At 41.6% G+C, this 23870-nt stretch overlaps 1 protein-coding gene across 6 annotated transcripts in view; it reads right to left on the bottom strand.

Annotated features, from left to right (window-relative positions):
- INPP5D (inositol polyphosphate-5-phosphatase D) overlaps window positions 1-23870 on the bottom strand; it is a 662897-nt gene that overhangs the window by 228250 nt on the left and 410777 nt on the right. For all 6 annotated transcript variants that reach the window (XM_069213774.1, XM_069213775.1, XM_069213773.1 and 3 more), the window contains 4 exons: window positions 19401-19524; window positions 18255-18361; window positions 17221-17323; window positions 6397-6593 (listed from right to left, as the gene is read on the bottom strand). In XM_069213774.1, the coding sequence (XP_069069875.1) occupies window positions 6397-6593; window positions 17221-17323; window positions 18255-18361; window positions 19401-19524 (531 nt within the window). The remainder of the gene's footprint in view (window positions 1-6396; window positions 6594-17220; window positions 17324-18254; window positions 18362-19400; window positions 19525-23870) is intronic.

Below are 23870 nucleotides of genomic sequence, written 5' to 3' on the forward strand. Positions count from 1 at the left end.
AATGTTCCTAACGTGTGACAGTATGAAGCCTAACACTTACAGCAATCTGCCACCAGACTCAGGTACCCACATCCACAAATGCCCACACTGAACGTTGGTAAGCTAACACGTCCTTCAACAGGACAAAGTCTTGGTCAGCTTGTTCGTAGGAAGGACTGGGGCATATAGCCTATCCTGTCCCATGAGCACCTGTTACACAACCAACAGAAACATTCAGTAAACATGGAGCCTGGAATATTGAGGGATAAATCACGCAGCTCAGAGTAGTCAATCCCATGCTGTACAGGCTTAGGAGCACAGCCATTATGGGAGCAGAATTGATTAAACCACTGCATGTCACAGATACCATGATACCATGGTCCAAGTATGGTATGGGTGACCTTGAGGCCAATCAGGACCCACAAGGCGCATTTTTCAGGTCTCAGAGTCACAGGGCAAATAATAGTGGAAATCAAGGAAATCCTAATAAAAGGCTACATGCCACTATTTAAGAGTGGAGGAGACACCACCGTGGGATCAGACCAGGGCCACAGAATTTCTGAGAGAAATGTTAACCTGGTATTTTTGCATGGGTGTATTCTATACAAGAATCACTCTATATGAACCCAGTGAAACCCATCAAATCATTCGGCAAAGCGGACTGCCATAAGGTCAGCTATGGAGAATGAGTGCTATAGTGATCCCAAACTCTGGTAGAATCAATTTTCACTTATTCATCATATGTCACAGGGTGGATCTGGGCATCAACTAATGTCCTGAAATTCCCCAATTACAAAAGACAGCTGTGAAAAAATGTGCCATATCAGTTAGTCGTACCAAAACGTTTATCAAATGTGAGTGCCCAACTCCCTGGGTCAACTGTAAAAAGCCAATGAAAACTTGCCGAATGAAAAAGGCATTCGTCATCAATAAAGAGCATTCAGACAAATGTTACTTATTTTTATCAGCACCTTGTTAAATTACTTCAGGCTTCTTGTATTTCACTTGATTGAATGCCACAGGTGCTGCACTGTTGCTGGGGACTCGGAGTCCCAGGGAGCCTCGCGCCTGCTGCTGGGGGCTGGACTTCACTCACAGCGTGGGCTGCACCCGGGCAAAGCCCGGGCCAAGTGTGGGCCCGTCTGCGCCCGTCAGAGCCCGTTAAAAGGCCGGGCCGTGCCATCTCTCGAGGCTTTGAGGTAGGAGTTCTCCCTAAAATATATTGAAGTACGGTGCAAATAAATTATTGAAACCAGATACACAGTTGCCTTGACCGCAACGGTGAGTAGTTTAAATGGGGAAGCGTAAGGCAAGGAGTAGTCCACAGGGGGGCATTGCCCTGACCAAAATTCCCAAATTGAATCAAGCACCTCACCTAGTTGTGTGTCTGATGAAATAGACAATTTGATTGAGGAAGTGGAGACTCTGTTGACGAAAAAGAACAAAGATCCCAGAGACGTTTGAAAAACGGCTCACTCACCTCCTTCCTTAAATCTCGTGATAAGGGAAACACTCCTGGTAGTGGTGTTATTACGAGGCCATTGATAAAACAGATTGAAGGAACAAATATAAGCAATAAGGAACCACGTAGAGCCCAGGAAAGCTCGGAGAAAACGTTATTAGGAAGTGTGACTGTACATGATATCCCTTTCTCCAATCGTTTTTCACTATTCGAGTCCCAGGGCCAAAATGAAGAATCTGGCAATCCTAACCCAAGTGCACGACTTACAAGCCATCATTTCACTATATCTCACACCCAGGAGGATTTGATTGCCCTCGTCGCAGATCTAAAAGAAGAGGTGAAAGATCTGAAGACACTACTGGTAGAGGTTATGACCCTGTTCCGCTCTAAAAGCTACCAAAGGGAAACTCCTATTACTCACATGTCAGAGCAAATTGTTAACACCGCTTCAAATAAAGGTTTTGCCATTAGGGAGAAGATTTTATCCTGTGCAAATAGCAATTCTGACCAGAATACCAGAGCTCCACAGATTAGTTTCATTAGTCCCCCAGTGCAAAATTTGATTCCGGAGCTCCAATGTTTTCTCATCCACGTACTAAATTAGCAAGGGAACCGATAACTGCGCAAACGTTATATCAACCCAAGGGTAGTGGATACCCAATTCTCATGTGTGGAGTTCCACCTTCAGCGCCAAACGCACAGGAAGATAGGGCGCCTCTCATAAACAAGGCCACACATTGGATTCGGCACACTAGACAATGCGGCTCCATCATACATTCAGATATAATATCTGCACAGTGTTACCCAGAAATTGAGGGCCATTTGGATACAATAAAGCTAGTACTATCTACCCCTGAGCTGGTAAAGGGCCTACTAGACTTGGAAATGCAGAATCCCCTGCAAAATGGTTCAAATATACATTTCAATAGCTGTTGGGCTGTAGATGACTTTTCGGCAAGGTTGAATACACCTGCCTTAAATTCCAGCCCATGACCTGAGAAGAAAATTCTCTCAGCTATTTTTGAGGAGACATCTGTTCCAGCTAATAAGAGGGAGTATGATTACTGAAATGTGACGACTACTACAAGGAGCCTAGTACAAATGCCTGTGGCTTTAGATACTGATTGACTTCCTTTGCCTCGAATCTGTGGCTTTAGATACTGATTGACTTCCTTTGCCTCGAATTGACCGGGATAGTAGAGTACCTCTTCACACCACCAACTCACAGGCAGACGGGGTGTTAGATTTAAAGCCCCCAACTTCTAGGGTGAAGGGGTCCCCATTTGCTGTTCTAGATCCATCTATGACCAAATTATCCCCCAGAAAGATTAATGCCACATTGTGTAGTTTGTTACCCTCTGGGAAGTCCCCTACAACTCAGGAATCCTCAACCCCAAAGCTCCTGACATGGAACTTGGCTGGAATTTGTACCAAATTAGATGATCCAGACTGGGGGGAGTTTATTGATAAATTTGACATATGCCTGTTTCAGGAAACTTGGTCGACTATAAACGTTTTTAAACAAGGGTTTAGTTCATTTTGTAAAGAAGCCAGACTCTCTTTGGTGGGGATAGTGGCAGGGGGCTTGTAATATGGACAAGCACCACAGAATTGGGAAAGATAAGAGAAATCACAGTGGATAAAAGCAATCAAATCTCAAGATAGATCCTTGATAATTAGCACTAGGCGCGAGTTTACCCTAAAAATAAAAACTTGTAAAAACAATTGGGAAGCAGAGTCATGGCAGGACTTGTTGATAGCAGTTAAGGTGAAGCAGTCGAAACGTTTTTGGTCTTTGGTGGCTTCCATTGGGCGAAACCAAAATTCTAGATCAGATTGCCACATTTCACCGGAAAATTGGATGGCCCATTTCAGGAAGTTGTATGACTCTGAAATTGATAATAGTGTTGTAACTAGTCCAGACTCCCTTTCTATCAATAGCCTGACCCCATTCACATTGAATGAAACCAGAATGGCCATTATGGCCCAAAAACCGGGAAAAGCCCCTGGCTTAGACGGCACACCTGCTGACCTATATAGATCAGATTTAGATATGTGGGGCCCCTATGTCAATAATGTATCAAATGCCGTCTTGGCTAGTGGAATCTATCCTCGTTCTTGGAATGGTGCAATCATTGTACCTATTTATAAAAAGGGGAACAGGGCTGCTCCGAAGGCAGTGCGATGAATTATAGACCAATTAGCCTTCTGGACAATCTCCAAAATAATCCTTTATTTGACTGTGTGTTTTGGTCAAGTGTTGTTGTTCACTTCACAAAAACGTAATAAATTGAAAAACAACCAAAAAAACTGTTGGGTAAAAAGAAAAACAGACTCTAAATACCTGTCAATAAACAAATAAGGGGCCAATGAAAACCGAATGAAGATGAGAAAAGCACAGCAGTAGTGTCAAAGAGAGCGACCATCCTCAAAAGATGGCGAAAAAAAGATGAACAATGGCAACAAAATGTGTGATATTAATTGATACATTTCATAAGTGCCCAAATCGGGCACTTCATCCTCAGATTGGTTAAACAAATGAATGCTCAGTGCTCCTGGAGTTTATTCCATTATGTCAGGGCAGATTCTAGCATGAGAACTATACAGTCACTGGGCAATTGGAATTAAGCCTCATAGCCGGCTTCTAAGGGGTATACCAGTTGTTATAGTCCCTGAACCCAATTTATAGGCTTAATCTATTAAGGGAAGAATCTTCTAAATTAGAAATAGAGAAAAATAAAGCTAAACATTGAAATGTTGGAGTTGAAGGCGTATACCAGCCATTATAAGCCAAGAGCTACTCCACTGTCTTCAATAGAGCTTTCAACATTCCAGTGTTCTAGGACCCATTAGAACATTGGAATGCTGGGGGCTCCATTGAAAACAATGGAGTGCTGCAGGCTTTTACTGGCCGGTAAAAGCCCGCAGCGCCAACATTCCAATGTTTGCTTTGTTCACAGGGGGATTTTAGTCCCCTCGGGCTCCGTGAGCAATTTGTTTTTTTTAATAGAACATTCTGCCCTGAGTGGCAGAATGTTCTAATAGCCTTAGAACCCGCCGTAGCGGGCTCTACCGGCTATTAAAGGCCCTTTCCCTTGTTAAATGCCCTTGCCTTTGGCTAGGGCATTTAACGCGGGAGCGGGCCTTTAATAGCCGGTAGAGCCCGCTACAGTGGGTTCTAAGGCTATATTATAGACCTGTCTCTAGGGAAACCAGCTGTGAGCTGGACATCATAAATGAAGCCTAAAAGGGCCAGTGGTACATGAAAAATTGGGATATTTTATACTCAAATCTGCGCATTGGAGAACCTTGAAACCTATGAATATACTGCACAAAAGCATCAAGGCACAAAGACCTAGACTTGAGGTGTAGCAACTGGGATATTAAGTGAGCAAGCCATACAATGAAAGTTGAAGTAAAGTCACATTTCACAGAATCCTCCCGAAGCCTGGGAAACTCATGGAAATTTGTAACACTCAATGGGTGCCGTATGCTGGCACTGTTGAAATAACAGTAATATCACCTGAGAAGAACTCAAACTAGGAAAGGCATCTCATAGTTATGCCAGGGGACACCATGAGGTTAAAACTCAAAAGGGAACGCAGCCAGAGATCCCATATCCCATTGCCAAAGGGAAAGTATGAGGCTTCCTCACAAATGAGACCCACCACCGCAGTCAGAAGGTTCCCTTGTCTTGGACAAAAGTGACATATTTCATTATCACTACTCATAGGGAATCAGCTGATTTTTACTGGTGACAGAGATACAATGTTAGATTTAATCACCCACACTTAAAAGCACTGATCCTAAAGGAACACTACAAATTGGAGATAGCTTGGCAATATAAGTACATTTTAGTGTCTCAGCAAAGTGACAAGACATTGTACACAAGAACAATACGTTAACATTATAACCTAAAGCACTGTAAGCAGGTGACACTGAGGTGAATAGGGTGCTGTGGACGAATGCAAGCTCAATGAAGCACAGATCCACATTAGAAGAACGCAAGATTCATGATCGCTGTATATATAAATCAAGGGAAAAGTTTATGACAACACAGTACCTGAATTAGACTGACAAATAAACTGTACATGTAACAGAGTGTTAATATGATGCCACGCCTGGACAGCTCTGGCAAATCCAGACGATCCTCTGTATGACGGCACCAGCTATTCACCATGGTACTAACTTGCTGATTTGGTGTGCCACCGGAACCAGGGCAGGAAGGTGTACTGATGCCACAGAGACCTAATAAGAGGCCACATGAGACTTAACTGTATGGCACAACGGACCAAAGGATCAATACTAAATATCGTATAGTTGTGCCCAAAAAGGAGAGTTATTCACCAATTCACACCTGCCCAACACTTACAGAGTCAGTGCCCCAGCATATGTGCGACATAAACAAGTAGTCCTGAAAACTGTCACTACAACAAAACTGTGGACAGAATTAAACCCAGACTTACCGATGCCTATAACAGCCCCCTCCTGCTCCATATCACTGGCGCATCTGGTACTATTGTCCAGGGACCGACATCACGGGTAGAGTAATTTGAAGGGCAGCAGCGCCTCAACCATCATACTGGGTAACGCGATTCATTATGCCTTGTTTGTTTGTGTTAAACAACAGTACACAAAAAGAGACTGTTGTGCCAATAATTGGGCTGTACTGCGTGAGTCAAAGAGCTCATGAAATAAGTTGCTATTATTCACATTAGTGCCAACATCTTGATGGCCACTGAGGCAGAAGGACCCAGGCCTTCCAACCGAGCAGACACTATCAGAGGACAGAATGGAAGTGAACACCATTTCATTAAACAGAGGTAAATCTTGGGAAAGACTGAAACCGGTCAGAAGGCTGAACCACATCCAACCAGGTTTCCCGAGGAGACAGGTGAAAAGAATGTTGAGTAGATAACAGCAGGTCCTAGCCAGAATCACCAGTTCCCACTTACCAGCTTAAAGTCTGTAGTGCCTATTTCACGCAGGGTGCGCAGCAGGATGTCCACCCACTCCTTCTCACCGAGTGGGTCCTCTTGAGTGCCAATCACATAAATGTCATGTTCAATGTAGTCAGCGCTATCATCTCGTGTCTTCCCTTGACCCTTTGAGAGGAACCAAGAGGTGATCTTCTTAGGGGGTGGGGCATCGCCTAAAGTAGAAGTAAACAACATCCCAAAATAGTGAAACTGTCACAGCATAAATGGGTACACCTACACTTCAGAACATAAACGTCCGAGGATAATGTAAGCCACATCTCCTGGTCTTGGCCATGTCAATATCAACATTTTTGTTAGTCGAACATTCTTTCTACTTAGTCATCCAGTCTACTTGAGTGAAATTCTAGTCAGCAACTTTACTGGAAAACTCTCATAATTGTCTGAAACTATAACCATCCATCTGAAATGACGGAATGCACAATAATTTAAAAAAAACAACCTAGATTTAATCAAATTATATGTGTATTATTGTGGGAGTGTCCAATACACATTTGTTCAGAAACACTGTTGTTTTTAATATTACTTAATTGTGGCTTGGGAGGCATATATCAAAACAACTTGAAGACAGAAGGGCAGAGTACATAGTAAAAAAACACCATTAGAACCCGTGAATACAAAATAACTCTTTGGCATGACGAGTGTTAATCTAATAAGGTATAAAATGTAAAAATTATCAAAGTAAGTGTAATCGTTTCTAGGTAATGGCTGAGATTATAACAACATTTTACACTATTGCTGTACCAGCCATAAAATTGTCAAAACAGGTATGATTACAGTATGTCTGAAGTGCTCCATTTGAGAGCGTGTTAAACAACCAGGTTCCCACACCCCCATTAAGAGATCATATTTATATTTTTATGAATCCCAACAGTGTGGAAAGTACAGAAAAGCCTAGACAGTTTCCATCTATAACGATCTAATATTCTGCATTTATTTGACAAAAAAATGTATCCCATGTGTAAAGTTTTAAACTAGCACCAACAAGTTTGGTGTATAATTCTTCACACTGCTTTACTCAAAATATTTCATCAAGGATGGGACTAATGGGGTTTTCCACTTCTGTAATATTAATGAATGGGCCAGTAGCATTGCTATGTAAATCAGCTTCTGAAATGTCCTAGCTATAGCCTGCACAGGGTAGTACCCTAACAGGGGAGAGCTTGACATTCTGAAGAATATCAATAAAAGAATAACTTCTCAAGATACTTCCATATGGTACACCAAAAATGTAGGTCATTACCAAATAGTATGGGGCAAGTTAGCCATGTATAGAGCATATAACCTACAGCAATCAACAGTATTAGATGAATTCATTTTGCCTAGACGTTTGGGAGTAAACTATATAAGCAATTCTAAACAGAACTAAATTTTACAAAAATTAGCACCCCTAAGGGTGGAAACATTGAGCTCATTAATCTTCTGCCAAATCTCAACAGAGAGTGTCTATCTTATTGTTTGCTCCATTTTTCTAGAAATTTTTGGAATAGATTTTGCCTTCAGCTCCCAGCTTTTTTGGGTACTGTTTTCAACTAAATTAAAAAGCAAATGATCCTGGACAAATATAGTTAATGTAGAAATTGCTTTAAAAAGAAAGATGAAGAACATTAGATGACAAGATAATTCTTTTCTATTCTAATTCCTTCCTCATAGTTGGATCATGTCTTTCATCTGTACAAAATTCACTTTTTCTCGAAAAAACATTCAGTTTGCATAATACTATAATTTTCAAATCATTAACCTCTTCATTTGTAAAAACATATCTTAAAGACTGGTTGTCCTGTATACCCATGGAATTTAAAAATGGTTGAAACACTGGAGTTTCCTACAAAGAAACTATTATTTTATGGGAGATTTCAATAGGCATATTATATCTCTAATATTGTATTCTTGCAGCATATTTGATATCAACTCATTATTTAGTGTCACTTTAAACCTGGAAGAGTACTGTAAAACATAAGCACCTAATATGGTAAAGATAACCCTCCATACTTAATCGACCTATATAAAATGCAAACATCTAATCTACAACTAGAGTCTAGGAACAAAAAAGAGGGAATTAGTGAATGTAATTTCTTGAACAACGTTGCATACAATGCACAAGGGTCAACTTAGAAAAAGGAAAATTTAACATTTGTAGTATGCCCATTTTAATCAAGGCAGCTCCACCAACAATATTGACAGGTAATACATTAAATATCAGTAATAGGCTATAGTGTGTGCTAATTAAGCTTGATAATTTATTTTGTAGGTATCTTCTATTTGATTAGTGAATTTAATGCTGAGATAGTGTTTTATCTGGTTTTAAGAGCCACATTATATAATCTGCATATAATTTAATTGGCATGTAAGGACAATAATAGTATCTTTTCTAATTGAAATCGGGAGAGGCTCTTTAAAAACAGCACATTTTTATGTTATGTCAATTTGTAGAGGTCGAGCAGAATGAGGGTGGTTATTTCACCCCCGTCATGGATGGTCCTAATATTGTCAGTGGCTGTGATGAGTGTGGTTTCTGTGCTGTGGTTCTTTCTGAAGACTGACTGTGAGTTGTCCACTAAGTAGTGGAGCTCCAGGTGGCTTGTGAGCTGTTTGTTGATGGCCTTTTTGATTACTTTCACTGGATGGGGAAGCATGGAGAAGTTGTCCAATTGGCTTGGGTTTGGCTGAAGGTTACTTGAGGAGGGCATTTACTGCTGCAATCTTTCAGGCTTCCAGGAGGGTGGCAGAGGCGGTGGAGGTGTTCAGGATGTGGGTGAGTGCTGTGCTGGTTTGTGACATGCTGAGATTAAAGAGGGAAGGAAATGATCGATCTACAGTGTAAGTCAGAGGTTTGTATGGCGATTCCTACTGAGTTTAGCGTAACTGGAGTGATTGATGCAATAAGGGCCAGTAGAAAAAGAAAAGCTCCAGGCCTGGGTGTTGTTCCATTGGATGCCTTCATTGATAAAAATGTATGGCTGGCCTCCATGGGTGACTACTGTTCTCAGAGAAGAAACTGTGTGTGCCCCCCTACCGACCTGGTTGCAGTATACTATTGTGCCAATTTTAAAAAGGGGGAATAAATTTGACCAAGGTTGTTATGGCCCTATTTTATTTCTGGATTTAACCCTTAAGGTGTTTGGAAGGATTATCACGGCCGGGTTGGAAGAGTGGATAGAGGAGAACAACATTATTAGTGACATACAGTATGGTGTTCGTAAAGAACTAGGCATGGTGGAGCAATGTTTGAATATATAGATTCTTGTGAATAGATATACCATAGCTAAAAAGGGGTCTCTGTATATTCCCTTTATGGACCTGTTCTCTGCATTTGATAGAGTATTCTGTTCAATCCTGTGGGACTCATGCCAGATATGGGTGTTGATAGGCTGCTTCTTTACTTTTTGCTTCAACTGTAGGGCGATACCAAGACCAGAGTACAATATGGCTGACTGGGAGAGTGTATGGACTTGTTCGAGGATAATGCGAGGCAAATGTATATTATAGCACTATTTCTGGTTACACTGTACATTAAATAATCTGGAAAGATTTGACTGGAAAGAGCACAGGGTATACCACAAATAGGATCGCTCCCACTACCAATACAGTTGTATGAAAGTGACACTGTCCTAATGGCATGGACAGGAAATGCCTTTCAGTGTCTAATTGAAGTCTTTTTCTCTTTTTATGGCTAATTTTGGTATGACAGTGAATAGCAGGAAATTATTTAGAATGTGTATTGGACCGGGAAGCAATAAGGCGGGTGCTCACTTCTTGAAGGGTACTAAGATGTCATCCACAAAAATGTTTTCTTATCTAGGTCTGTTATTCAGTGCACCTGGAAATCTCTGTTGGAGAATAAAAGGTTGTAATTTGACAACCCTATTTCTGTGATGTTTATATTTGCTCCAAGGTTGGGCACTAAGGCTTTAAAAGAAATGATTACCATCTATAAAAGCAAATGTGTATCGGGGAAACTAATGGAACAGGCATCTTGGAGTACTCCAATGTGGATATGATTCATCATGTGGAAAATTGATGCCTGAAAAGGCCACTTTCAGTCCCCTTTAGTTGCTCCAGTTATATCTGTCAAGCAGAACTTGATGTACTTTTTATAGAAGATAAAATCCATGCTGTCCCCCTCTTATTGTGGAGAGCAGTATGGATAAAAGAGACTGCCTCGTTTAACAGGAAGATAATAGGTGACTGTTTGGCCCTGGAAGTGGTGCTGCAAATTCCTTGGCTGAATTATTTCAAGATTTTATTTGCAAGTATTGGTTCACCTACCTTCTTCAAGAACCCAGAATTACTGAGCGGAATAAATAAAAGGGATCTCTCCACTAGGATTATTAAAATGAGAATTGAAGAGAGGGAAGTTCGGTAATTTAGTAAGGCAATCGTGGACACACAAAGCCTACAGCCTTAACTTAACTTGATACAGAATGTGCAACATAGATTTTTATTGACCAGATTTAGGTGATGTACTACCTACTAATTATATTCTTTTAAGGATGGAGGTGGTAACATTAGGCAAGAGCCACTGTGGCCGTGTGATAATTTCTTGGCGCAAATTACTCTCCATCTAATTTTCTTTTGTGATTTTTATGTAAAACCGAGATAAAAGATGCATTTTACTGATAATAAAATCCTTAAACTTTGTACAATGTAGACCGCCCTTGCTGTATTTCCAGCAACTTAATCCTTGCCTTACTTGCTCTTCCATTTGTGAATTTATTTGTGCAAGTTAAGAAAATTAGAAAGAGGGGTATGCTATTTGAGATTGCCAATTTGTATGGTTTCTTGGCATTTTAGGATATAATATGATTTTTTAATGGAATATTTATGAAATTTGGGATGTCTATGTTCTTTGAAATTTATTGAGATATGTATCATTGGCTGTAGGATGGATGAACATAGATTTGGTGAATGGATAAATAGGGATACCTGTATGTCATCATTATGTGGACTGTAAAATTTTATGAAATATGATGTAATTGTGTGACTGATATGGGTAAAAAGGGAATATTTTTTAAGTTATTGTTATGTGGATTTTTTAATGTTTTATGATATGTGATTTTGATGTGTATATGATATGGCTAAGTTAGTGAAATAAAGTTTTAGTTGATAATGACAACACCCAATGTATCTACTGTGCCCTATTACATTCTAGAAGTGACCTGTACAATTTGTGGAGCCAACCCAAATGTCCCTAATATACAAAAAAGAATGTCCCATGCCACCACGTCCAAAGTAATTTCCGCATTGAGCAAAAAAAAATATTGTGGGTACATGTTTTACAGAAATAATGTTTAGTGCCTCCATTAGATAGTTTCTTTTTATGTAATACTGTTGTCCTAGTATAAAACCATTCTGGTCTACCAGTATTGACATACTGACTTCAGCATTAAATCTATTCGCAATTAATTTCTGAAAAATCTTGTAGTCGGTATCTAAAAGAGAGATCAGGCAGTATGAATTAGGGTCCAGTGATTTTTTGCCTTTCGTTTGATATGACATAATGAACCCATAATTAAAAGGCGGGGGAATAGCACCTCCAGGTAGCATAGTATTGAACAAACTAAGAATTTAGCTCAGTGTAAACTACTTTAAAACTCAGCAGAATAACGGCCAGGTCTGGAGGATATTCTTGCAGGGTAAAAGGTTTTATTAATAATGCTGCGCGTGTTAACCTGGGAATATAACTTCTCAAAAAACTCATTTAATTTACTTGACTCTACAAGCTGATCATCACTACATAGTTGCTTAAAATTATCCAAAAGAATAATATTTATCTGTTCTATACCGTAGCAGACGTCTAGTGTTTTGGGTGGCCTTTTCATGGGACTGCCAGTGTGATTACTTTCCTCATATACATTTTGCTGGTATATAGAGTTAGTAATGTAGTTCATAAAATAATAGTATTGGCACGAGTTATTTTTGGTCTGTTCAAAAATCACTCCTTTGTATCCTGACGTAGAACTTTCTCATAAGCACCTACCTGGACTTCCAGATCTGATTTTTCTGCCACCTGGGTCTTCCTGGTAGCAACGTCCTTAGTTATCATCAATGCCTGTAAAGAATCCTTAAAAGCGTCCCAGGCCACTTCCCGAAGGAGAGTGTCACAATTTCTGGCAAAAAAGTCAGAGATTTCTTCCTTTATTGCTCTGACCCAACTTTATTTTTTAAAATATGTTTTACTGAAAACCCACCTTTTTGGAGTCCTGGCCCTACTGAAGCCACTTGTCTGCAATTCCACAGTTGAGTCACAACCCATTCTGTAGTACTATCATGGATACAAAATTAACTGACGTAGTGGTTAGGAAAAAATCAATGTGTAGCTGAGCAAAAAATAGCAGACATTGGTATATTCCTGGTTATTGAGAAACCGGGTCTTCCATGAGTCCACAAGCCTTATACCTGTCTTAAGTTGGTTCATTGCTCTAGTTAATTTAAATTAGTTTAAATTGTTTCTACCCAGTGGTGTGTCTCTGTTAGGATTCTGTAAAAAAAAAAAATCACTGCCTATGATTATGTTTGCTGTTCTGACAGTGAACAAAATAGAGAGTGGAATGCTGCTGAATTATCTTCAAGGGCATACAGGCTCTTTAAGGTGAAGCAGGTGGAGGTGACGGTACAGATGACCGGGCACCACCGACCCTTTTTATCACGTTGCCATGATGTATCTGTGTAGAAACACCCGCTGCAATAAAATTCGCCACTTCTCTAAGTACAGTTGCAGCTGATGAGAAACATTTAAAATCCACCCATTTTGGAACATTTTTATATTACTTCATTTGGCTGTCTGAATATGTGTTTTTTGTTGAAGAACTGCCAAGGAGTATCTAATTAATTTCCATGATTCAGTTGCCTAGGCTTTCTCTGTATTGTGTAAGCCATTGGCATTAAAATGAAAGATTATTATCTTGTCACTCATAAGAGTATCTACTATTACTAAATGGTAATTTAACAACTTCAACTAAAATATGCTCAACCATATTTCTGAAATCTGAATTAAGGAACGCCCTAATACAATGAACTGACAGAGTAGATAAAATGTTTTCATATCTAGACACCCTCCTTAACTTATCATGACAGTATTATAACACATAATAGCTAATCCTTCAAAAATAAAAGATGAAAAAGTCCCTAATATGCCTTCTTTTTTGTTCTCTAACAACCGCATGCTATCTCCAGCCCAACCTCCATCCCACCCTTGTGCTCTAGCAGATAGCCCACCCAAATACTTGCCCTCAACATCCACCTACTGTCATAAGGCTAGTGGTACCATGACAAAGTGCCAGGGCTCTCCTGCTCATGCAGATGGTATAGCCCCCAGCTCACACCACCCCATGCAATGAAACTGCTATCCTAATCACCCTTAGTTGACACTCAAATTTGAATATTACTCTGGAATTATCCTAAAACTACCTTCTAGTTGATATTAAAATGCCATATTTAGTCCAAATTATCGAAACCAGGATCCACCAACCAACCATCATAACCCACTGATCAAATCTTTTTTTAAATCATGCAAGGAAATATGCATCCTTGGTCATATCAAATACATTAAATTGACTTCAATTTAAACAGCTGAATTAGGTTGTCTGAGCGCCTGCATTGCCAAAATGTTGTACCATATTTTTGAAGTCCTTGCGCCTGCAAGCAGTCTTTAAAGTCTTATCCAGGAATATATGGAATGAAAAATAATATTACACCAAGAATGTTTTTTCTTCAATAGCTTTAGCTTCCAATAATTGTTTGACTCTACCGTCCGAAATCTTGATCAATGTTCTGTGTGGATATTTAGCATTGTGTGGCACTTGCATGTGTTATGTGTTGTACATCCCGCTCGTCATATTACAAGTTCCGTTATATCCTATGGAATTTGTTATAATGCGGGCGGGATATCTGTCGATGCTGTGAACAGTGAACGAATGGCAGGTCACAGTTCAAGCTAATTTTTAGGTTTTGCCTGCACAACCCTTGCGCTGTGATTGTGAAATCTTTTGTATTAAATTCATCTTAAAAGGGGCTCATGTCCCGCTTCCTCTTGCTTTCCTTGTTTTCATTGGGTCCTGTGCTTGTCACTTAGTTTTCCTTCCTTTTAATTGGCTGTAGCAGTATTTTTCTGTGCTTTTGTCTTATCAGGCTGCCGTGGCTCAAGTACTCATTTTTATTCACCATGTCTCGCTTTGTTGTGTGGAACTTTTGTTTTTACTTTGCACCACTGCATTTATTTATTTTTACTTTGATTGCAGCACAGCATTTATTAATAGTCCTTATTATGAGGGCATTTTGACAATGATTCTAAAGCCACCCCGCACTACCCCAATCAGTTATTTTTATATCCCCCGCTTGTCGTTGTTCTTTCTATACTCAACCCGCCTCCTCCAGGTCTCTGTGTTTTTTTAACCATTGGCGGTAGTGTTAATCTATTTACACAGGCTGGATGACTCTCGGTCTGATCCAGGTTGTGACAGAGCACAGAAACTGCTGACACCCCTTACTTGCAAAAGAACAGTGCTGCTAAGCATGAGTTTATTTTTTGTATGTCTATCTTTAAGTACCTTTCTTGTTTTGCATTTTTTTTTATAGTGCAAACCCAAACAGAAGGCATCTTAGTGTTTTACATCAGCACCGGTTACACAAGGAAACATTAATATTTTGGTAGACAGGGGAACACTAAGCAATTTCCCCAGAATCACAGGATGTTTAGCTGATGCTGAGACTCAAACCTGGTTCTCCAGCTTCAAAGTCGGCAGCTCTGGCTGTTATGCCACAACCTCTCTGTAACACTACTGGGATCATATCTCTCTTGGTTGCTTCATGGAGAAGTCAGATTTGGGGGCCAGCGTGCCAGGCTTGATAGTTTGCAGTAACTGGGCAGTGGGGGCTCCAGGCAGGGACTAGGGCGGAAGGGAGTCTGCAAGTAGAGCGCATGAACGCTAACCATGCAGCCTTTTTCACTTTCCGCATTAACGCCCACCTTTCTTGTTTTGCTTTGCTGTAAATGTTGCTGGCGCATAACAACAAGGGTGCACAGGCGGACTCTTCATCAGTCATCAAGCCTAGACAGCTCTGGCAGAATCTCAGAGCTCTTCACACACGTTTATGCATTTCCCTTCATTAGCGCAGCGCCCCCTCGCTATAGGGACACAGCCGCTGGTCACCCTCCCTTAACTTAGCTTGGAGTGCTCCCAGCCCGCTCCTCCAATTTGCCACTTTCAGCACTCTGCTCGCTTTCACCTTGTGTGAGGACACGTTGTTTTGTTCTGGCCTCTAGTTTTATAATACTCCGATCTTTTTGTTCGTAGGTAAATCAATTAATATAATTTTTTTGCTAACCCCTCGGACGGCCAAATACAAGTATCTCTACAGTTCTTTCTAAAAGTATGCATTTTTCCAAAACAGACCCCTCTCACGGCCAAAGCAATCCATCCTTCCAGCTTTTTCCAAAAACATTTAATCTACAGTGCGGATAGTGTGGTTATGTGGGTGTGCATGAAACTCTTTTTAACACATGCATATTAAAAGCATTTTGAAGAAAAGGGGAGTTACTATTTGCTGTGGCTCATTTGTTACTGTTTTTTCACAGTTTTGTGTGCTTGGGCACATTTTGTGAACTGTATATTTCACAATGTTTGCTATCGGTATATTAGCCCTTTGCGCTACCTTATATCAACAATAACTGCCAATTAATAATTTTCCAATTTTTCTTTAGCAGGTAAATTAAATAATACAGGTAATTTCGCACTTTGAAAATTGCTAATCACATAGACGAAACCTAATGCATTTCCCAATGCTTGTTTTACCTCCAATCTTTGCCTCCAGGGAGAGCCGCCTCTCGGAATGCTGTAACATCCGCACTGAAAAGACAGAAGCCTGGGACAGTTTTCTAAGTGGTGCTTTGAGAGAGGCACAAAAAGAGACTGCTAAAGGAGGGCCTCACTCAAATCAGCATGGTGCTCTGCGCCTGGCCTGTACAGCACCAGCTCGGGGAGGAGAAGACACCTTCATGGCGGTTCGGGAGGCAGGGCCCGAAAGAAGGAAGCCCGAGGTGATGACGCTGCTGAGATGCTCCATAACAAGCAGAGCAGTTTCACATCCTCCTCTCCTCCGAGCTCAGTGAAACCTGACGGTACTCAGAAGCAATGTTAACTTCATACCAGTGTAAGCATGTATCTTACTTCTTGTGTCCTATAGCACGAGTCTACGCCAGTCATAGCGAAACAGAGTTAAACAGCACACTGGCGATGGAAGACAGGCCGTGCTCATGTTGCAGTGCTTAAAGGGAAGCCTGGTGGATAATATGGCACTTTCTATATTTTTGTGTCTTCATTCACCAACATTTTTCTGATTGAACAGAAGGACCAGCAAGCATGTGCTATCACTGCAGGGACGCAAGTGTTCGGCGTGTCTAGGTGATGTATGTGGTATGTCAGGAAGTTTTAAGGGATCACAATTAGAAAGGTCATTTTTGTGGTATGCCTAGCGCTTCCCATGAATGTGGCATGCCTGATCACTCCCTAGTACCTAAAAGTTGACTTCTTCTAAGTCAGAGCTGTGATATGACTGGACGTCATGAAGAGCTTGAAGTCTCTTAAACTGTGCTATTGCTACATAGACCACACTAGAATCTATTTTTTCCAGGTGATGCCGTTGCTATGTCTACATAATTTAGCTCTATATCATGGTGTGGCCCTATAGACTGATTTCTAGGCGTCTGTTGCTTTTTGGATACGGTCATTAAATCGTCGTGTACCAGGCAGAAGGTGTGATGTATAAGGAAGCTTTTCATACCCATATTCCATGTTCCGATGAAGATTGTGAGCATGTCTGGCTCCGGCTGCCCTGAATGCTTGTTTTTCATTTGCTGCAGAAGCTGGCAAAAGCCCTCCCTCTTCTGTGGATGAAAAGACGGACAGAGAGTAGGCAATGATTGCTTCAACATCTTTCTTAACCAAAGAGATGTTCTTTCATTCTTCTGTGGTTGTTCTCTTAGAGAAACTCACCACTGTCCACCTAAACGTTCAATACTGTCCTATCCTGCAGGTGCTGTCTTCCACAGAAAACTCCCCATACAGATGATTATATCAATCCCTAATGCACTGTAGAATGGACAGCCTCTAATCCAATCACTGTGCACCATTTTAACTCACACATGAAAGTGTCTCTCACACACGTTTGACGACGATGCGTAATAGAGAGGACACAATGGCGTAGCGTGGGGGGTGCAGGGGGGGGGGCGGCCGCACCGGGCGCAACATCTGGGGGGGGGGGGGGGGACACTCGAGTGCTAAAATCCACGGGTTAGGGGGCGCAAATTACTTGCCTTGCCCCGGGTGCTGACAACCCACGCTACGCCACTGAGAGGACATAACATCCCTGCCCACCCTCTACTCTTGAAACAGAGCATCTTTCACTGTCTTGACGACGATGCGTAATAGGGAGGACATAACATTCTTGCTCACCCTCGACTCTTGAAACAGAGTATCTTTCACTGTCTAGCTCTCTCCTGGACATTTCACGAATTCTATCATCTTGTTTAAAAAATCGCCACTGCCTTCTTCTTTTTCTCTCTTCTTAGTTACCTCCAACCTCCTACAATGCTTTTCCCCACATACTTCACACCATACTTGCTCACACCCCTCATGACCCACTTCAGTGCTAGACCTGGTTTCACTTAACAATCTCTTCTTGGTTATTGGTTCCGGTTCCGGCTCTGACTTTGATCTGTGATATCCCACCACACATAGCACCCCCTCACATTTTATAACAAGGTGTCAAAGAGACCACAGAAACATTTCCTATAAATGTAATACAGTGGAACACACCTTGGTGTCAGAGAACACATACTCCTTTCGCTGGGTTTTTTCCTTCTCTGTCTCAAGCACAATCACCAATTTATTCGGGAACTTCTGGGACTTGATAAGCTGTCGGACTAAATAGAGACAAACATTAGTGATCCGGCTTATGATGCATTACATCTCCCTCCCACCTGTGAGGTCCACATCCTCTCACTGTCACCTCTGCTGTTCCAGTCGTGCACTGGCACCCAATATACAGGGGTTTACATTGCTAGCACAAAGAAGACAGAAACCTGTGTCATTAAAAAACACACTGCAATCATTACCGCTGACCACGCCTCACTAATGAAGCAGAGTTATTTCTAAAGCATTGTGGAACAATGGATTTGAACTTAACATCACAATAGGGATGAAATAACAAGGGATTTGGGCATCACACTGCAATATAAACAACAGCTTTGCTAGGAATTTGAATTAATACTCCATCAGATCTGGCAAAACAAGAGATATGGGTTGATCACGATAAAATATGCAACAAAATAAGAGATATGGACCTCACAGTGCAACAGATACAGCATAAGAGAAGAAGGAAACTTAACACTCCTATAGCAAAAAGAGGATAATTAGACCAATTCACAAATTAACTTATTAATATGTGAAGTACTCATGGGGTCTTAAATGGCTTTGTTAATTGGCCTTCAAAACTCTAAAATGCTACGAAAATGGGGATATTCAGGGACTATTCATATATAATGAGTACAACTAGAATGAATTGTGCCCTATTTGCACTTTTACTAAAATGACGTTGAACACTTCGGAGTTGATTCACAAAGGTATTTACGAATATGTGAAGTACCACTCCCAACGTTTGTTGTCACATATGTATATATGCCTTTTTGGTTTCACACCATAAATGTTTCACACAACAGATATAGCAAAACAAGAGATATGGGCTTAGCACTGAAATAGATAAAATATATGAGTCACAGACAACATAACAAGGTGGAAGCGCTAATGCAACCAGCAGCAGATGTGGTTTTGGCATGATGACAAATGCAGACACAGCATTTATAGAGACAAGATTTTATGACTATGGCAGATGTGCAGCCCTTGTGATATGATGTGCCTCACTTACAGCAATGTCCACCTAAATAAGTTAGCATGTCTACTTACTCTTCTTGTTGTCATATGATTTATCATCTGGGCCATCCTTGGACTTCTTAATAACAAGTTTCCCCATTTCTACATCAACCTTGAGGATGATTTTTGTTGAAATCCCCAAAGAATCGGGCTTCACCTACAGGAAGAAGGAAACACCTACCTTTATTGTCTGTAATGCCTGCCATTTGGTTGTATTATAGCACTGCACTAATTAGTGCAGCAAACTGTTGAAACTGTGTGAGGTAGGAAACAAGTCAGATAGGATTAGTAGAGTTATAATGCGGAGACAGCTGTGCCACCGCTGCTGTACTACAGTATAGAGATGTGTTTGCAGCACCGCTTTTCTTGCAGTATCTGCACCACTTCTGCTATATGAGAACACCACGTTTTTATAATACAGCACAGAAACATTGCTGCACCACCTTTGCATTACAGCACAGAGAGGTGACTGCTCCACCTCAGGAATAGTATATTACTAAGATCCTGATTTTTAAGTGTGGCTACAGACAAGCGTTGGCTGGCTCCTAAGCTCATGCCACCAACACACATAAATGCAAAAACGAGGGAGCTTGGGTTAACCCCCGTCAGACAGTACTTGTTTCAAACAATTTTCACATTATGTATCAACCAGCAGGAGCAATGTGCATTTCTTCTGTTTGCATTGGTGACTGAAAAAGAAGTCCTGAAGCAAAGTGAAACTAGATGGGTTTGTATGTTGAAGCCTGCCACTGGCACAAACACATATTTGAAGTGAAACAGTGGGGTTGCTGCACTACTTCTCTTAGACCTCTCAGCTGCATTTGACACAGTTGACTATGACACCCACATACAAACACTCTACAAAGCCGGCATAGAGGGAACTGCTCTCACCTTGATCACATCCTACCTTCAAAACAGAACAAATGTGTAAGACTCTGGCTCTGTATATACCATATCAAAATGAGATACAGTATGCACAGGGTCCAGGGGTTCCCAGAGGCTTGACAGAGGCAATAATAGATAATACTAATGCTCTATTTGTTGTAGTGTGGTCGAGCAGTTAGGCTTATCAGAGGGTAGTGTTAAACATTTGTTGTACGCACACAAGCAATAGAAGAAACACACACTCAATGACTTAACTCCAGACCAATAGGAGTATATATAAAAAAAAATATTGTTGTTACTTTATTACTAGAACCACAAGACTCAGTTCAGAAGTAAATACTGTTACAGGTAACTACTTAGCATAGACATCAATGTAACTCTGTTTCACTTTAGTCAAGTAAACAGTTTTTAAGGAAACAGAAAAGAAAGTACAGTTTTAGAGGTAAGTACGCGACTTACAGTTCCAGTCTCCGGGCACCACCAGCAACACGGGGCCGGCCGAGTGCAGAGGTCAAAGTTAAGCAATTTTGATGTGGGCTCCTTTGGAGACAGGGGGTACTCGGAATTCGGTCTGCCAACAGGTAGTACCTGAGGCTCGAGGGCAGACCAGGGGGGATTAGAGGAGCACTGGAGGTGTCACGTACTGCGCTGGACTTCTCACCTCTGGATTCCGGATTGGCGAATACACCAAGTCTTCTACAGGTCCTGGATGCTCCCAGATAAGGGCGACCCCTTCTAGTAGCCACGGTGCTGCTTGACAGGCTATGCCAAAGCAGACCGTACCCTCCAGAAGGAGTCCCAGAGGGAAAAAACCCCAACACTGGGGAAAAAACCTCTAACAGGAACTCCAGAAGGAAAACAAGAAAAAACAGGACTTGACAACAGGAAACAAAAATAGGCAATATCCAGGGTACAAGGCAGGAAAAAAAGAACAGGCAAAAAATATCCCAAGGAAAAAGCAGGAACAAAGAACAGGCAAAAATCTCCCAAGGCAAAAGCAGGAACAAAGAACAGGCAAAAATCTCCCAAGGCAAAAAAGCAGGAACAAAGAACAGGAGCGAACAGCACAACCAGAAGGAAGTGTTTGCAACGCAAGGAGGAACAAGACTGACTGACTTATATACTGAGAAAAAGGAAGTGACATCACAGGAAAGGGAAGTAACACCATCTTGGATTGGGAAAAGCCCATAGACCAGTATAGGAAAAAGGAAGTAGTATAAAGAGAAACAGAGCATGCTGGAACAAAAACACGAAGAAGACAAGATGGACACAACATGGATAGAGACAGGCAAAGGCCCAACAAAAAACCCACCACCGACGAGAAAAGAAGAAAAAAGGCTACACGTAAGTGTAGCGTGACCGGGAGCGAAATATATGCTTCCCAGAAAGCTTAGTCAAAAAACGCGGGGAATGGCGCTCCGAATATCGGTAGCACGTTCCACCCGTGAGGACAGAAAGAGACGCCGCGTCAGAGCGCAGCGTTACAGTAGGTCCCCTCCCCGAGGCTCCAGGTTTGTCAGGATGATTGTCAAAAAACAGGCGAACCAAACGGGTAGCATGGACGGAGGAAGCATCTTCCCACGAACAGTCACTGAGGGGGTATCCTTTCCAGTGGACCAAAAACTGTAGTTTGTGTCGGAAAATTCTGGAATCACAGATCTCCTGGACTTCATACTCAGGCTATCCGTTGATAGAAAGAGGAGGTGGACGTTGGAACTGGCGATGGTAAGGATCAGGAACGAAGGGTTTTAACTGGGACACATGGAAAACAGGATGAACCCTCCAGGTATGAGGTAAGCGGAGACGCACAACTACAGGATTCAGGATGTGCGAAATTCGAAAGGGTCCATAAAAACGTGGTTTGAACTTATTGGTGGAAAACCGGGATGGTAGAAATCTGGAAGAAAGCCATACCTTGTGGCCCACTTGATACAAAGGTGGGGCTTGCCGATAACGATCCGCCTTTCGCTTCATAGCTTGTTTCGAAGCTAGGAGAGTAGTGTGAAGTAGACCCTGGATTCGACGGATCTGTCGTGAAAAAGAAGTGACTGCAGGCACAGAAGAGGATGTTCGAGAAACAGTAGTGAAAGTCCTCGGATGAAATCCATAAGTACAATAAAAGGGTGTGGTCTTGGTCGCACTATGTATTGTGTTGTTATAGGAGAACTCGGCAAGAGCAAGATATTCTGACCAATTGCTTTGTGTGGCATTACAGTAACATCTCAGATACTGGTGAAGTTCTTGATTCAATCGTTCAGTTTGCCCATTCGTTTGTGGATGGAAACCCGACGACAAAGAAATCTCAATGTTAAAGAAGGCACAAAAGGCTCTCCAGAAACGTGAAACATATTGAGGCCCTCTGTCCGAAATGACCTCAAGAGGAAGACCATGGAGGCGAAAAATATCTCGTAGAAAAATGCGACTCATTTCTGGGGCCGTTGGTAGTTTCTTCAAGGCTGAAAAATGGGCCATCTTGGTGAATGAATCTACGGTTACCATGATTACTTGGTTACCAGAGGAAGTAGGTAGAGAGCATATGAAATCAGTGGATAGAGTACACCAAGGAGCGGAAGGAACAGGTAAAGGTCTTAATAAACCTGCCACCTTAGTTAGGGGTGTCTTAGTCTGGGCACAAACTGGGCATGCTGACACATAGGTTTCAGTGTCTGTCTTTATCGAAGGCCACCAAAAAGATCGCTGAAGCAGTTCCTGGGTCTTCCTGATACCTCGATGACCGGCTATAGGAGAATCATGGCACATTTGCAGGGCTTCTGTCTGCACTTTCTTGGGAGGTAGGAAGAGAGCATGTTGATGATAGAAGTAGTTGTCCTTTTTCTGCAAAAAAGGAGTCACTTTATCCCATTCTGAAGCAGACAGAAACTGGTACTCGGATTGAATGCGTTCTTGAAAAGATTGAGTAGCTCCGATGATTCTGCTAGACTCAATAAGATGTGGAGAGGAGTTCTGGGCTATGTCAGGATATCTGCAGGATAAGGCATCTGCCACTAAATTCTGGGAACCAGGTATGTAAGTGATCACGAAATCGTACTGGCTAAAGAAGAAAGCCCATCGAGCCTGACGACTGTTGCGACACTGAAAGCTCCGAAGACACTGGAGATTACGGTGATCAGTCCTAGCTTCAAAAGGCTCTCTGGAACCCATCAGGAAATACCTCCATTCCTTACAAGCTACTTTGAGAGCGAGTAGCTCTCGTTCCAGTACAGAATAATTTTGTTCAGCCTCTGATAGAATATGCGACAGATAAAAGATTGGATGTTCCAATCCATCATTGTCTTGCTTCTGCAGCAAAACTGCTCCAATAGCTCTGTCTGAGGCATCAGTCACAACGATAAATTTTTTGGTATTGTCAGGATGACACAACACGGGTGCTTGGGTAAAGGCTGTCTTCAATTCTTGAAACGCGTGTTCAGCCTCCTTGGTCCAAATGAAACCCTTCTTCAGGTTCTCTTTCTTAATTGTTTGTGTTATGAAACTTTGTAGGTGGGGAAAGTTCTGAATAAACTGACGATAAAAGTTTGATAACCCAAGAAAACATTGCGTTTCTTTAATGGTCGTTGGAGAAGGCCAATCTAATATGGCACTGACCTTGTCAGGATC

This window comes from Pleurodeles waltl, chromosome 11 (assembly GCF_031143425.1).
Source record: "Pleurodeles waltl isolate 20211129_DDA chromosome 11, aPleWal1.hap1.20221129, whole genome shotgun sequence".
Classification (NCBI taxonomy): domain Eukaryota; kingdom Metazoa; phylum Chordata; class Amphibia; order Caudata; family Salamandridae; genus Pleurodeles; species Pleurodeles waltl.